General features: G+C 35.2%; 1 protein-coding gene across 4 annotated transcripts in view; it reads right to left on the bottom strand.

Annotated features, from left to right (window-relative positions):
• The window catches only part of ESYT2 (extended synaptotagmin 2), a 74,363-nt gene that overhangs the window by 13,871 nt on the left and 43,283 nt on the right, over positions 1 to 17,209 (bottom strand). The window contains exons 7-15 of one of the 4 annotated variants that reach the window (XM_062621504.1): positions 15,242 to 15,297; positions 12,350 to 12,470; positions 11,563 to 11,739; positions 11,052 to 11,134; positions 9,691 to 9,739; positions 8,946 to 9,035; positions 8,304 to 8,399; positions 5,376 to 5,477; positions 1,136 to 1,198 (exon numbers count right to left, since the gene is read on the bottom strand). In XM_062621504.1, coding sequence (XP_062477488.1) covers positions 1,136 to 1,198; positions 5,376 to 5,477; positions 8,304 to 8,399; positions 8,946 to 9,035; positions 9,691 to 9,739; positions 11,052 to 11,134; positions 11,563 to 11,739; positions 12,350 to 12,470; positions 15,242 to 15,297 — 837 coding nt within the window. The remainder of the gene's footprint in view (positions 1 to 1,135; positions 1,199 to 5,375; positions 5,478 to 8,303; positions 8,400 to 8,945; positions 9,036 to 9,690; positions 9,740 to 11,051; positions 11,135 to 11,562; positions 11,740 to 12,349; positions 12,471 to 15,241; positions 15,298 to 17,209) is intronic. The other 3 variants (XM_062621507.1, XM_062621505.1, XM_062621508.1) reach the window with 3 other exon arrangements.

The raw sequence follows: 17,209 nt of genomic DNA on the forward strand, positions 1-17,209 counted from the left end.
AATTGTACAGGTCAGGTATGTAAACAGAGTTAGTTAAAATATACTTAATGCATGTAAGGCCACAATTACAACCACGTGATTCAAATATTTTATATTTTTAAATTAAGAATGTGTGTAATTTAGGTATTTTTGGATCTGAACTTACGTTTTGGACCATCATACTTTCACTAATATTACTTGACTTTCAAGTGACACACTTCCTATAACCATACTTTCCCTTAGGAAAAAAGCTATTAAGAAAGCACTCCTTTCTTGGATGAATGCCGCATTTCTTTTTTTTCATGATTTATGATTGACTGTGTACAGCTCTCATCAAAAACAACAGAATACAAAGGCTTAAGGAACAGGAAGTCAGATTACACTCTAACCGACTGTGTTTAAAAATTATAGGTGACATGTTTCATTTTTCTTTTGTCCATAAAGGTGCCTGAAACTCCCTTTGCTTCATTAAATGATGAAACTACAGAAGTTGACCAAAAGACCCTGTTGATACGTAATTATAAATAATTTCAATTCATGCAAAATAGGTAGCAATATGTGCACACACATATAAAGCATCTCTAATGCCAGCTATTGACAGACTTGCTGTTGACAGACTATTAGAGACTGCCTCTTGTCCAAATTTCTCCAGCTGAGAACCTGGCTTACGCATTCCAAGTTTGCCTCTCAACTCTACATTTTTCTCACGAAAAAGCTGGGCTAAATTTAATTAGTATTTACACAAAAGATGTAAAGCCTTCCAGAAAAACGATTATTGCAAAACATGTCAGAGACGTATTTTATTGTTTAGTCATTCGGAGTTGACCAACTCAGTATGTAAAAGATGTCTTAGCTTTCATGTCAGATTTATTCTTTAGTTACTACTTCAAATTAGCTCTCAGGGCTACTTTTTTACCCCAGTCTTCCAAAGCAGCCCATACTCCATTCAACTGATTTAAAATTCAAATTGCCACAGATCACAGTATTTTACTATTTTCTTGACCACTTTCCAAACCAAATTTGAGTAAACTGGAATTGCACTAAATATGTATCTAGCAACAGAAATTCCATCCACTGTTTGAAGAGAAGTGTTGTAGGCATTTGTGCTTTTCCAGTTACTTTTGTGACCTTAAATGGACAACTATATTAGTTTTACCTTTAGGGCTTTCTGAACAGCGGACTTCTTCAGGCCATCAGGGTTAAATTCTAATGGATTATGCTTTTAAGTCAGGAGAGAATGAACACAGGAAGGGTTAATAAGTCATGCAAGGAAGCAATTTCACTCGGTTAATTATGACATGACAACATCGGACAAAGCGGGGGGGGGGGGGGGTATCAACCTAAAAAACTCCCCAAAATTTTGCAAACAGAACAATGAAGGAACCACAACACCAGGCTGCAGAGGAAAAAGGAAAAAAAATGTCTGTTGAAACTTTTTTTTCCCCTCTTGTCCTCTGAATGTTTGTATTCTGCTTTAAAAACCAAATATACTCACTTTCAGTCCACTTACATTTCCCTTACCAGGTTTTTTTACAAGGTAGTCTGTTGGACATAAGGCATACAATAAAACCTGCCTTCTGAATGAACCTTTTTTAAATTTTTTAGTATATTTTCACAACATAGAAGCTTCTCTGATGATAAATCAAGAATTATGTGAAGGAGTCCTTTTATAGGAGAAATTACAACACTAGAAATATTGATAGGACTTAGATCATTATAAAAGTCAAAATCATCTCTTCAGCAGATGAACGATCCAAGCATTGCATGCTAACTAGAATGAAGGTCTACTAATTTACTCAGTTGAATGAAGACATGCAAATACACTAACAACAGGAATTTGAACTGATTTAGCAGGACAAAACCTCTGCCTACTTTCCATTAATTAAGCAGATTTAAAAATTTCATTTTAAGAATACTGCTCTTCAAGTGACACATGTAAAGTACAAAAATATTACAAGAAATTTGCATTCAACTCATAAGAAATAATTTCAGGAAATACAAATTTGAAATAAAACAGACTTCAAGTTAGTAAACTTACGACTGGCTTTGTCTTTAATCACAAGCTTTTGTTTCAAGGGAGAATTCTGCTTTAAAAGCTGTAGTGTGCAGAAATAAAAAGATTGTATAAGGGCCTTTTTAAATATGCTGATTTATGAACAGGAACTGATATTATTAATGCTCTGCAAAAATAAATACCTTCCTGAAATTCAATTTCAACACTGACTAAAGTTTGAAGAGAGGTTTAACCTTTATGAGAATTTTTTTTTTTTTTTTTTTACGTTTTCTTTTAGAATGTCATATCCTGAAGTTAGCCAATATACATTATGAGATTCCTGGCATTCAGCTTTAGAACACATAAAGTGATGAAACTGGAAAACCCCCAAATAAGGTTTAGCTGGTTTTGTGACTTTTTTAACTCATTATTTTTGTTAAAATAATCTTCTACAGCCATTTATCTGATATGTTAGGGACTTACTATTGTACTTAAAGACCTTCAAAGACGAAGACTGCACAATATCCCTAAAGCCGTATCAATCTTAATGCTTAACTATCCTTTTCATTAGAACTTTTTTTAATGCCCAACAGGTATATTCCTTGCTGGAGTTTAAGCACTGTTTCTTGGTTTCTGACCAATACGAAAAAGTCACTTCATTTGCAGCAACCTTGTATCATTTCCATTCCTACCTCTGCTTGTTAAGGCAAAACTCTCTTCCTCTGCTAGTCACATTTACTGACTTTCTCATCACTGCTGTCCTCCAGAACTTAAACTGCTGCAGCCAAAAACAGGCCCTTAGTAATGGCTAAGTAGAACAGAAGGATTAGTCCATACATCTTAGAGGCTACATTCCTCTCATATATGTCAGTGCTGTGTTTGGCTTTAATAACAATATGATAGAGCACAACTACAGATCTATTTCTGTAGAGCTGTCCATCAGACAACTATTTCCACCCCATATTTATTTGGGTGCGTTGACTGCCCTCTATGGAAAAGTACCTCATTTGTTCAGATTGTATCTGCTATTCATCAAGATAATTTTGAATCCTAAACTGCCCCTCAACTTACTGGCCATCTTTCCTTCACATTGACACCTGCATATCCCATACACATCTTTTTTTTTGCCTCTATAATATTATTTCAAAAAATTTTAAAAGTCAAAATCAAACCTATGTTGTCAACTATAAAGGCAGGCAACCAATGATTCCTGGATATTGAACATGCCTCAATTCCTCTGGAATCATAGCAAGGACAGGCCAAGAGGGACATCAGCTGGGCAAATACTGTTTAAGCCAGACTTTAGGTTTCAAGGGAAGGAGCTGCAGGCCCATGAGGATGGTGGCTGAAAGGCTGGGCAGGAGAAAGCTAGGAGAACAAAAGGGAGTATTAAATATCAAAAGCCAAGAAAAGGTCTTGCCTTGGGCAACAAAATTGTCTTGCTATGGTTCTGAGTGTCTGTGCAGTTCTGGGGAAAGGGAATGGGTATACTCATTACTTCTGTTCACTCACTGTCTTCTTGTGGTTAAAATGGGACTTTAGAAGTTTCTAAAACTGTGAGTGCATCCCTAGTTGATAACCAGAAGGCTGTCATTGATCTGTAAGAGCTAATTTAAAATATGGATAATTTTTATGTTGCACCGACACCAAATTGAAAGGAAGATTGTCATGAACTAATGATCACCTATCATAAAACTAGTGTTACTCACTTCTGGAAATTCTATGAACACTATTACATACTCCGTAACTTCAGATAATTCAGATTTAGAAGGGTAAATGTCTAAATTAGATGTCATAAATCTAGATTTCCAGCAGTCAATAAAACTGTCTAGAAAGGAAGAGAGAGCACTCAGGGCATTGGATTTTCCTCTCCCTATATAAAGCAAGTCCCCTTTTTAACACTTCCCCACCCCAAGTAACTGTTACATGTTAATTAAATATATTAACTTGCTGGTGTGGATGTTTGCATAATGCCTGGTGTTTAAAGATGCCCTGAAAAGAAGATGCAGTTTTAGGGCTGCTAAAGCTGTTATTATCTCTAATCTACTACAGTTCTCACCTCTTTTCTGGCCTCCAGCCATAAATCTCATCCTCTTGCTTGCTGCAAGACTAGCACCCACACAAATGCAGAAAAAGGCAGCCAGCTGTGCTGTTGAAGGAAATCCAGAGCTGGCTATCTTAAAATGGTTGCTGTTTTACTGACTCACAAATTGCTTCAGGGATTCAGAAACTTTTGACCAATGTCTAAAGAGAAGCTGTTACATGTAGAACATATATTCTAGTGCAAAGACCCTAAGATCAATCAGGGCTATCTTTATCAAGCATTTTGATTTTTTTTTAATTACTATTTATAGGCTGTATCTAGTATTTTTATAACTAAAAGAAACAGCAACTACTTATCAGTTTTAATACCAAGATAACTGAACCATAGCTTATGAACTGAGTTTCTTATTCACTACCTTTTAACAAGATTTGGTAATGCATATAACTTTTTTGATGTTTGAGATGAACTTCTGCACAAAAACTAACTGAAAGGCCTACAGAAAAGGGTTTTGCAAGGATTTGGGTGGGGCAGGGGGAGGTGTTTATGATTAATCAAGGTTTATGATATGAACCAGAAGTAGCCAGCCAGCAATGAATGTGTCTGCACAGTCTACAAAAGCATACCCACATCTCTCTGGTGAAAGAATTCTTATTCTGAACAGATTCTTATTCAGATACCAAGGTTGTGGTTATAGATTAAGTGTAAGATATTCAGAGGCTCATTAGGTAGTAATAATCTTGTAACATTACATTCAAGCAAAAAATATCAATTGGTATTAAAATTAATTCCTAGCCTGGAGCTTCCTGACCAGACACTAATTTGAAAAAAAGAAAAGGAGCTTGGGAATTTGCAAAACAAGGAACATCATGGAGTGAAATAGAATTTACAAGGGAATTTATAGTTTGGGGAGCACAAAAAACTACACCCATTTTTTAAAGCAATACTTGAACCAGTGTGGAGAGGTTGCAAGTTCTTATAAACATTGAGTGCATCACCTTTTAAAGAAACTATAGGGATGTTGGTTGTAATATTTATTTGCAATAAAAGCCAACAATTCACCAACACACAGTGTGCTTGTACAGTATGCATTTTACTTCTCAATGAATCAGGTTTTTCAACAAACTTATCTTGGGTTTTTATCATAAAAAGTTAATTACTTACCCAATTATATAATGATCAATGAAATTTAAGTAGCCTTTAAAATGCAATAAAAGTAGCACAAAAACAATGCACACTTGTTGAAACCATGCAGCAAAACAAATTGCATGCTCTCATTCCACTAGAGTGAGTGGCTTTAGTAGCACTAATCCACACTCTGGCAGATAAAAGGTACAATACAAATAATACCAGAGAACTCACAAATAGTGCTCTATAGAGTGAGGTAGTGTTTTCACAAAAGACTAGTCCCGATGCTCTCCTCTCTTTTAAGTATCCACACCCAAAGTTTCCCTCGTAGATACTCTTAGGAAGATGGAAATGGAAGGAGAAAGCAGAGTGATGGGATTGTGGCAGAATGAATGCATAAGCAGCTTTACTACACAAAAAAGTTAAGGAAAACAGTCAAAAGATTCCAGAGAAAACAGCAGATAACAAAAAGTATTTGTCATTACAAATAGTTTCATCTGTAAGGCAGCACGGTGAAAAGTTTTTATATTTTTCATTATTATTCAAATATATTAACTCACTTTCCAAGCTTACTCTTGGTAGTGCAGATTTATATGGTAGAACCAACTAGGTAAACTTAGAGACCAGCCTTCTACGCTGTTTCTATTTCCCTTGAAACATAAATCAATTTCAGGTAAATCATCCCACTGTCTCCAAAACCCACTAACTATGATGCATCTATGCAAAAGAAATGTCTTTGCTGGGGATTATCTGCTATAACTCAGAGAAAACAAGCTCTAAAACGTACCAGTAAGCATTCACTTAGCTAATCCATTCTGGAAGGTAATAAAAAGCTCTTATTTATCTATAAAATATTTCAGCTGTAACATTAAAGTTGCAGACAAGTCTTCAAAGCTATTAATTCTCTTAATTATCTTTGAACTTTTTGTTCCCCATAAATACAAGCAATCCAAAAGAACAATTAATTTTGCTATTACACTACACAACCCCTATCAAGAAATATGAACACAACACGAGAAGTCAGCAGACTTTCACGTTTAGTCATGTAAATATCATTATTAGAATCAAATGGACATTAAAAAGCTGCATTCGTTATAGTTCACTGCAGTATGCCTACCAGCTCCATGACATTACCTAAGCATTTTCTCTCTAGAATCTATAGGTATCTTTTCAGTTCTCCTACATTAAAAACTCTTCCCACGATATGACCCCTCCCCCCCGCCCCCACCTAACTATGAAGCCTTTTCATATCTGGTTTTGGACAACTTGAATTTAATGGAGTATTGTGTTATTTTATTGTTGTCAATTTGTAAACAGAATTTTCAAGGGTTCAATGTTAATTTTTATCATATTCTTTACAGCACATTTCTGGAAAGAAAATTAATTTAAAAACTGAGTCATTTGCAGCAACTGCTTTTCTGGGATGGTAGAGCATGGGAAAAAAAACCAAGGAATTAAACAGGCCCAAACTATGACCATCCTTATTCTCAACCTACCCAGGTGATCTTGTATTGTAGACAGAACATACACAGCACTAAGAAATTAGGGATTCTGATCCTAATTTTCCTAAGCAGTCAGCTTTGTGCAAGCATCTTCCCCTTCCTGTGCCCTAGAATTTAGAGGCCTACTGATGAGAAGCACTGATTAAGACCTTGAAATTATTGTCCCCAAAAATAGGTAGAACTCCAGACTTGTAGTATAACCTTTCTGAAGGAGATAGTGTTACAGAATGTTTGTTTCAAATAAGAAGGGAAAATCCTAGAATTATGACAAAGCCTTTGAGTACTTGCTGAAGAAACTAATCTAATATAGACAAACAAATACATGGAAAAACTCTGAAATTGTGGATGAGAGAACTTAAAACTATTCCTTTTAAGTAAGTGCTAAGTTTGGTGTATTTTAACAAATATATTAAACTTGTAACAGTTTGAGTAAAATTCAGTAGTCAAAAAGAAAATACAGAAATGGATTCAATTTAATCTAGTGCACAAAACAGATAGCAGATGGACTTTTCTGTGTATTACAGTGTTCTGAAACTGATGTTAAGCACAGCGTGCTCCTATTCTATTTCTGCGTATACTGCTGTACTAGAGTAATTCTACTCTTTTTCTTCTAAGTTACAGAGTTCCCCTGAACTAAAAAGAAGTTAAAAAGACAATGCAGGACTCTATTCCAAATGAGCTACATCTTTTTAGCTTTTATAATAGCCTATAAATACTACTTCCAAACACTATACACCCTGGAACAAAGATGAAATCACTAGTTAGTGATATCAATTGTTTAGGCTACTAAGGTTTCATCTGCTACCATTTTGTTTTTATGCAGCATTTTAACTTAAGATGAATGGATAAATTTGAAAAACACATATAAAAAAAAAAAATCCTTGAAAAGCTGTGAGGCTTGAAAACTTTAACCTCTGATTAGTATTTTAGTCATCGCTTCCAGAATTTCTCATCTAATAGCAATGCTGAAAAAACCAGCAAAACTCACTGTTATGCTTGACATATCTATTCACGGTAGGGTTTCCTTTATTACTATCAGTTACAACCAGGAACAGTCTTCTACTAACCTGAATTAAACTACACAACAGTGTGTGTTTGTCACAGACAAGCTATTGTCACAGTCCTATAGTATAATCCATATAATGACAAAACCATTAATCTTTTTGGTTTTGTTTTGTACAAGCAAATAAACAATATCCCAAATGATAACCTGACAAATCTCAACTGTAGAGTATTAATTACATTATGAGAACTTCAGTACCTTCATATCTACCACAAATAAACTACGCCAAAGTTTACCTAAACTCAAAGAAGTGGGCCTTTTTCCAGTTAGTTCCTTAAAAATTCTGCTAATCCATACTATTTATGGAAAACATTGTGTAATAAAAACATGCAGCCTTTCAAGTCCAGGAAAGGAGCATTCTTCTTTAAAGAAAAAGCCCACACTGATTGAAGAGTCATATTTTATTAAATATATATCTATAATACTATACTACTAGAAATGTGGACCTTACATTACACGTTCTGAAAGGAGAGAAAGTAGAGAAAACATGGCATAATGTGTGTTAGTAAAGCAGTGTGCCATACTACCAAGCAAGACATGCTGGAAGTACACAAGAGATATCCATGACAAGAGGGTAACCATCAGAATACAACTTACAGGCAGGTTTCTTGCCGAGTCCAAATAAAGAATAAGCAATGCAGAAGAAAGACCATCATTGGCATGGTCTTTATCAGCTCTAATGCTTGTTAGCACCTAAACAAAAAACATACTGTAAGCCTTTCTGAGAATCAAGTAATACTGCTATTTGTGTCCCATTCCTGAAAATTTTTTCAAAACATTTTCCAAAACACAAACATTCGTAAGTGCACACTATGAAGTATAAGTAATAAGTTTTCAAGACTTATACAGCTATCTCAAACACATTCTTTTCAGAAATTTCCACCCCATTTCCTAGTTATTTTTTTTCCCGACTGGACAGATTACAGTATCATATCCAGCTTTATCTCCCAGTCTAGTGAAATGATAGCTGATATTGTCAAACCATAAACACTAAGAGAAGAGAAAAAAACTGTTTTAAAATCCTGTGCCACAAGAGTACATTGACAGTTATGACTGCTATGAGATTTCTGAAAACAAACAGCTTGAAATAAAGTTACAGGTTTATCCAAATGCACAACAACTAGAGAAATATATTACTCACATACTTAAACAAACACGCACACACACAAAAGAACGTGCAACAAAGAAACACCCCACATAAATTAGGATTAGAATAAAAATAATGTGCTCCTTTAATACCTTGTCTAGGTTTTCAGCAGTTGGCATCAATGTGAGCCATTCCAGTTTTAAATGCAATTTTCCTTTGGACACTTCATCCAAAGTAAACCACTAAAAGTTAAGCAAAGTAATGTGAAATAATCTGACACTGAATAAATACATGAGTGCAGTTGGCTCTTCAGAACATTTCAAAATGCTAAGGTCTACTAGAAATCTCGTAGAGTTTAGGTCTACATAACCTGAAAAGATCTGATTCATTTTCTGAAATACACTATTTCACACTAAATATTACAATAGAGAATTTAAAAATCAGCCAGCAACACCTCTATATTATAAAGTAGAAAGGATTTTTAAAATATCAAGAAGATTCTTTAGAGTTCTATAAAGATGTTCTAGACATAGAAACCCTGCATAAGATTATATAATAATCTCTCCTACATATATAACGAAAATTGGTCTGCTAAGTCTAGTAATAGTTAAACCAGGCAATTAACTATTCTTCTGCAAGGAAAGTTCTTACCAAATACATAAGTAAGTGCTTTTTGCAGTCACATACTAATAATCTTAAAACCTCAAGACAGAAGAACAACATTATTCTTTAGATTTGACCAGTTCAGATATTCCTTAAACCACTGTGCTGATCATCAGGGAATCTAGTTCTATAGCATTAAGCTTATTCATGCATATCCCCAAGAAGAAAATAATAATACAAGAATAAATACATAATATGTTTTTTTTTTTAAACCAATACTTACTGAACACTTACCTCATCTAGAAGACGCTCCTTTTCAACTTCAATTAAATCTATCATCAAACTAAAAAAAAAAAAAAAAAAGGAAAAAACCCAGTATTTTAGCAAAGCTAAAAATCCAGAACAGAACTCAAACCCCACCCTGTGCTTGCTGAGTATCCAGGCTTCCACTGAGATCAAAAGAGCAGAATACTATTATTTTAGCCCCTAAGAAAGAAGCAGGGAATGAAATGGTTGAATGAAGATGAGTGCAGGATAACAGAAAATATGCCTATACTAGAGCCCATCCTATAGCTATGAGGGCAGCTGACATAATACGGTTCACATACATATGACCAAACTCTCAAAACAGTGAACACATCCAAACTACCCACTGGAAATAGCCCCTGGACGTACACTATGATCAAATTCATGCTTTGGCATTGTCTGGCAGAGGGCTAATTCACACAAGCTAAAAATGTACCAGGGAATCTGCTAAAAATTAAACAGCACAGACAACTGCATGCCAGTGCATGAACATCTGTTATTAGTACTGATGTACACACTATGCCACTTCCCCCCGCCCCAACACTTCAGTGTAAGATTAGGGATGTGTAAAGAAAAGAAGCCTTTGTACTACCTACTTCTTTATTTTAATGAGAAGAGAAGTAGGTACTGTTGCTCCTGTTAAGAGAGAAGGAGCTGGAAAGATAAGGGAGTTCTACTCTGTATGGAAAGCAACAATGGGAAGCTCCAAAACTCTGCAAGAAATAAAGGTGACAAATTACTGGAGAAAGAAGCTGACTAAAACCCTGAAATGTTTATGGGTAAACACTAAAGGTAGGCCTATGGAGCCTAAGGGTGAGTAATGTTTGCAAAAGCATTACAGCAAAATCATTTCTTTAATCAAGTAGTTAAGATCAGCTCTTAAAGAAAAATAAACCTTTAGATAGGCATTTGAAAAACTATGAAGATGAAGAAGATACACAGTTATAAAGCTGTATTATCTTTGCCTGAAAAAAAATAATTAAAACTTAGTGCTAGCTTACAATCATCAAAGCAGGTAGGCTCTAATTCCTAAAAAAAACTTTTTTTATTCCTGGGTACCCATAATACTTACCTTCTTTATTTAAAAAATAGGTAAACATAAAGACGTGTAGGTACACACAAAAGCACATTTTTATATTCATATATTTAAATATTTAAGAGAATTACTTACTATCATAATTTTGGAAAGATAATTTATCTAGAAATAGAGTACTATAGCAGAACTACAACTGCAATTAAAAAAAAAAAACAACAAAAAGCAAAGCAAAGAAACAAACAAAAAAAGACCTACGTCAAAATACTTAAACTCTTTTTTCAATACCTACAAACATATTCTCCAGAACATTTACCTTCCTAGGAAGTCATCTTTATCTGGATCTTCATCAAAGAGCTCAATCTCTAGCTCCTGTCCTGGATGTTCATATACTAAGGCCTGCAAGTACAGTAAGATGGCATTATCAATGGTAAAACTAACTAGCTTTTTTAATGGCATAGTAACAGTAAAACATTGACTTGCAGTGCCTTTGTGTATTAAAACATCAATAAGCAAATGCTTTAAAAAAGATACAATTTAATGAGTAGAACAAGTAAAAAAGCTATTTAGATGCTATTTACTAATGTTGGCTTTAAGAAACTAGACTGCTTTTCAGAATTATTGATGCTTAGTCTAGGAAAAAAATATATATACATATATTTTTATATATAAAAGCATCAATGGAGAACTTTTGTTTTGCTACAGAACTTTGGGCTTTTAGAGGGAGACATCAAGAAGCTCCTCGAGTCCCCAAAATATCTTCTTTAACAAAAGAAACCTCAGAAGACAACTTTACTGAACATGCAAGGTATTTTTATTGATTATACCTCATAAACTTCATTCCATTTTGGATTGAGATTTTCTTTGATGACCTTGCTTTGGAAAATCTGGTTACCCACACGGATGATCCCATAAGGATCTGACTTCCCTTTGACAATCCCTTTTAGGTAAGTATCTTTCCCCTCCAGGTCCTGAGCTTCAATAAAGTGTATCCTTAAAACACCCTGAAAAAGATGAGTTTATGCAGTAATCTGAAAGCTTCAATGTCATCACAATTTATGCAATCTATGTTTTATAATTTCCACTGTGATTTCGCTAGCATGAAACTTAATTTGGAGACACTGTAAATGAGGGAATATCAATGATGATTCACATATACAGCAGGCCTAGTGCTCAAGAGGCTCCTGAAAAGAGAAACTGTCATCAATAATCAGAAACATTCCAGTTATCTCAAGAAATGCCATGTTACTGGAAGTGAGTAGCAGTAAATAGCAACAACTTTCAAGTGAAGAGCACTAACAGTAATTTACAGTGATAATACAAAACATATGCTACTTAATTTTTGGTCTACACAGTCAAACTATACTTTAGCAAGTAATATGTTTAAGATTCTATTAAAACAAGGAAAAAATCTTGGTGTTATTATGAAACATTAACTCCACAGAAATTACTAATAAATGAAATCAATTATTTTAACTGACTGGATTTACTATAGCTGGCACTACTGCAGTAACTGTATTTAGAAATTCACATGGATGTGAATATCTTTTAACAGCTACTACTACAGGAAAAAAAAAAAAGTAGAAGCCAGATTATTAGCAGAAACTTGCTTACCTTTGGCATAGGAAACCGCAATTGAGCAATCTGCACTTCACTGACAAGGGGGACTGTAATTCTATTTGGAAGGACCAGGTAGTTGGATATTATATCCAATATTATTGTATCTGATAAGCCACTGTTGGAGAAAATAATCCTTAGTTACTTCATGAGAATTAAACACATTTTGTCACACTCATATGCTTTTTTTGCTGCTTAACAACCTAAAAGGAGAAAATATTTGCCTGGGGGGGGAATAGAAGATACATCTGGTTTTCAACCATTTTTTTTAAATAAAGGATTCTTGCCAAAATGACCACCAGGTGGAAGCAGCTGACACTGAATAGCAGAAACCACAGAGATTAATATAAACTCATTTCCTTGCCACTGCCAAATTGCCCCCTCACTCCCGCCTTTTAAAACCATCCAGGGTAAATGGCTATTGCATAAGTTTTCTTGCCTGAATTGCATATAACCAAGCAGATGTTAACTGTTAATCTGCTTTTGTATTTCAATAATGATTTAACTGTCCCTGAAAGTTTGGCTAAGCATTCCTATACTGTTATGAAACAAGTTGTCCTCTTCAGCTGGGAGGACTTGTCATTTAAAACAGAAACAGAAAGAAGTCATGCTCATGCTCAAGTAAAATATAGCCTGGGGAAGCAAAACAGATTTTGTTCTGGTAAAAGGGGAGTGGCAGCACAATCACATTGGTAATGAATCATTAAAAAAAAAAAAAACAACAAAAAACCAAACTACAACACAAACAGCCCATACCATTCCATAAATACAGAAAATAAAAATATTTCCTTAACTATGAGTTCATCCAGTTTGGGTCTGAACTGACAACAAATCACTGCGTTGTCAGACCAACACCACTGGTTACACACATTGCCTACACTGGCAAAAAGGCAGAACAGGTGTAAAACACTCCATATATTTTATTATGCTATCAAAAGCTCAATTTTGTGGCAGAAAAGTAACTGGCAGTTACAAACTCTTTTGCATTTCTCTCTATCTAGCTTTACTTTTTAGTTACAGAATCAGCAGCTATATATTTTTCCTGTTTTTATTCATACTGCAGAGACACCACAGCTCTCACTGCATAGAGAATTTTTACTATATCTCAAGCAACCATAATATAATTCATCTTCCCATCACACACATCCTCTCCTGACATCACTTCAGTATTCTCATAGCCTGGCTCCTCCTCACATCAAGACTTTAGTTCCACTCCTCTATAAGGTACACTGAGGATGGAATATTAATTACTTTTGTGTCCTTCTCCTGTGGAGTCATATATGAAGAGCAATGGAAGTTGCTGACAGGGAAGCTGTTAGCAGCAAATGCAGAAATTCATTTAGCAGAAGACATGCGCAGACAGTAGCAGACAGTATGAACAAGTAGTTTAGTGTGCAGCCCACAGCCGTTGGACAAGAAATGTACCTGTGGTGGCAGCAATCTCTTGTTCATCATTGTTTATAACAACTACAGTATGTCAAGCTGTTGTACCAAAACTTACAATCTATCTATGCAGATAAGAAAACCAAATACATCACCGAAGATATCTCTTGGCAAGGCAAAGCATGACTCACCACAGTTACAGTTACTATAGAAACCATACCACATCTAGATGGCACCATTTTATGCATATGTGGCCAAGCTTGGTTGCTCTGGAAACCATAAACTTAAGATAATTAGAAAGAGTTTGTTTAGATTTGAGGTTTTGTGTTTGCAGTCAGGCAAATATGCAGCATGATACTAATCTCAGGAGCCTAGTAAGCTTAAGTATTAAATTTATTAGTGTTATGTCAAAAGAGCAAATTACTACTCTGGAGCTGTATTTTGGAAGCCATTTTCTCACTCATCAAGCAAACCTCTTTTCTCAGAGGCAGTCTTAAGCAGACTCAAAACATAAGCAATTCTTGCAGCCATTAACCTACTTAATGCAAGTTCTAATTTCAAACTGTTCAACTGGGATTCCAGCTTCACCTGTCTAAGCAAAGCAAAAACCATTTCACTCACACAATTAATGCCTAAATTCAAACTTCTTTTTTTTTCCCCAATAAAAAATAATTCTGGAGTCAGCCAACTCTTGAGAGTATGGGATCCAATAAAACAACTAGTCACAAAATCCAAGTGTGTGTCAGATCCACCAATATCCCCTTAGCCATTGTCTCAATATTAAAAACCCCCTGTGTAACTATAACTAGATAATTATGAATATATTTATGGATTTAACCTTATCAGGATTGCAGTGATTCAAAGTAGCTTGGTTTTCACCTCTACTTTTGCTTTTTCTTAGGGGTTTTATCAATACACTACTCTGAAAAACTTTGAATAAGCCAAGCACCTTTCCTAGCTATATTTGGACAGTATTTTTGCTACTCCCTTTGATTTTTACATAATAAACAGAAAGCTTTAAAAGTAAGTAATTGAAGAGATTATAAAGTTTATTTCATTTGATTACTGTCTTAAGGTATTTATAACTACGTTTACAGAAGCAACTAGAAATTTATTGACATACAAAACCATGAGCCAAGTTGATATGAACCCACTGCTATGAAAAACAAGGCTCTGTCTTTCCACTGCACTAGGAGATGGCAAATAGGAAATTCACAGCATACTGGAAATCTGGAAAGGGTTAGAACACTACAAAAAATGGAAAAAAAAAAAGGAGTTTAAAAATCATCTTTAAAAAAATGTTTTTAACAAGACCTACTAGAAACACTTTTGATGTACTTTTGCTAAAATCACTACCTTCTGCATATGGAGCAATTTCATATAATTCCAAATGAAAAGATAACTGCTCAGAGTCATTTAACATAAAATTATTTAGCTGACAGTCTTCAGATTTTCTGGGGTTTATCAGGATGGAGGAATATCAAACACTACTTTACATATACTCACTTCAGCCCCGGAACATCCAGAAGATTGGTCAATCCGGTCCAGTTAATTTCTAATAGCTGTGAATTACAGAGAAAAGAGAAGGGGGGATGGAGGGAGTGAGGGAGAGACAAGAAAAAGAAAAGAAATAAACCTGATCACTATAGATTCCGACCAGTGGAGGGTTAATAACCAGTTTCCAGGTTTCTCTTAAGCAAAACTTTTTCCATTCTAAATAATTTTTAGCCACATTTTTTTAAACAGTTATAAAAACAGCTAACCATCCTCTTATCCACCCTTCCACGCAAACATAAATACACACATGCACACCCCAATACACGTGTACATAGTATCTACTACACACAACCAATATCAAATACTGTAACGTAGTCCTATTGTCTGAAGAAATATATTCGTATTCACCATAGACCTGTAATAGATTAACAGTCGCCAATATGAATTTGCAACGTATAACAAGCTGATGAAGAATCCCATTTGGGACCAGAAAAATAAGAAATCTAGAAGATATGACCAATGAAAAGAATTGGTCATAGGAGTGGGAGATGGAAGGAGGATGTGACAACAGCCTGCAAACAGAGTCAGCTGTTTTCAATGATAGAGACAAATTCATTCTACCACTGATGCAATAAAGACGAAAGGTACCAACAGGAGTAAGTATCAAAGTGAGAAAAATCTTCAGAAAAAGCTTATAGACATAACTCATTGCTAGATCATATATATTTCCTTTGCTGAAAGTGTTTACAGAATATTAGACCAATGCTATAAAGGTACTTATCTGTTTCAGAGCTGCTGACATTTAACAACCGATTTCTAATATTGCTTTCAATCCTGTAAGCGTTTAATTTAGACAACAAAACTAACAGAATCAAATTTTCTTATCTCCCTTCTCACTGAAAGCCTCCTATTAACTGCATAGAATGGAGTAGAAGCAACAAACAAATCCAAACCCACCTAACTACCCCCAGGCTTCCAAATCCAACTAGCCCAATCTAAAAATCACTGCATAAAAAAAAGTGTAAAAGATTTAGAGATTCCTCAGCTAAGAAACTAACTGTGGTGGTTCACTTACACGCTGAAACAAAACAACAAATCTCTACAAGAACGTATGTTGCATCTTTCCACAAAAAGGCAAGAATCTTCACCCTACATTCATTTTCTATAAAAAACCAGCATGTACCATGCTTTTATAAAGGTTCTATTAATAGTTTAATTAGTGATTTCCTTTGTGAATACTTTGACTAAAGATAACACATAATACAATTACTTAAGGAGCACTTAATATACTTTTGGAATAGTAGTAAAATATTTTAACAATGTTATCTATGAAGCACCTAGCCTACCTGTAATAAACAGTAAAGCAGAAAAAAATCATTGTCCTTTTAATGGAAAAGGTAGTAGGATGTAATAACTAAATGTTCCAAAACAAAAGGTAAGACATATCGTGGGATGTACTGCAAGAATCTACATGAGCCAGCAGCAAGCCACAAAGAAGGTTAACGCTATCCTGGGCTACATTAGCAAAACCATTGCCAGCAGGTTGAGGGAGGCAATCCTTACCCTCTGCTCAGCACTGATGAGGCCACACCTGGAGTGCTTTGCGCAGTGCTGGGTTCCTCAGCACACAGACATATTGGAGAGTCCCACAAAGGGTCATGAATATGGTTAAGGGATTGGAGCATCTCTCCTATGAGGAAAAGCTGAGAGCACTGAGACTATTTAGTCCAAAGAAGAGAAGGTTTGGGTGGGATCTTAATGTCTATAAATACCTTAAGGGACGGTGCAAAGACAACAAAGCCAGGCTCTTCACAGTGGTGCCCAGTGTCAGGACCAGAGGCAATGGACACAAACTGAAATGCGGGAGGGTCTCTCTGAACATCAGGAAACACTTTTTTTTTTTTTACTGTGAGGGTGACCACGCACTGGCACAGGTTGCCCAGAGAGGTTGTAGAGACTTCACCTTCGGAGATACTC

This window comes from Pezoporus occidentalis, unplaced genomic scaffold, assembly GCF_034315485.1.
Source record: "Pezoporus occidentalis ecotype Australia unplaced genomic scaffold, CSIRO_AGI_Poc_V1 ctg23, whole genome shotgun sequence".
Classification (NCBI taxonomy): domain Eukaryota; kingdom Metazoa; phylum Chordata; class Aves; order Psittaciformes; family Psittacidae; genus Pezoporus; species Pezoporus occidentalis.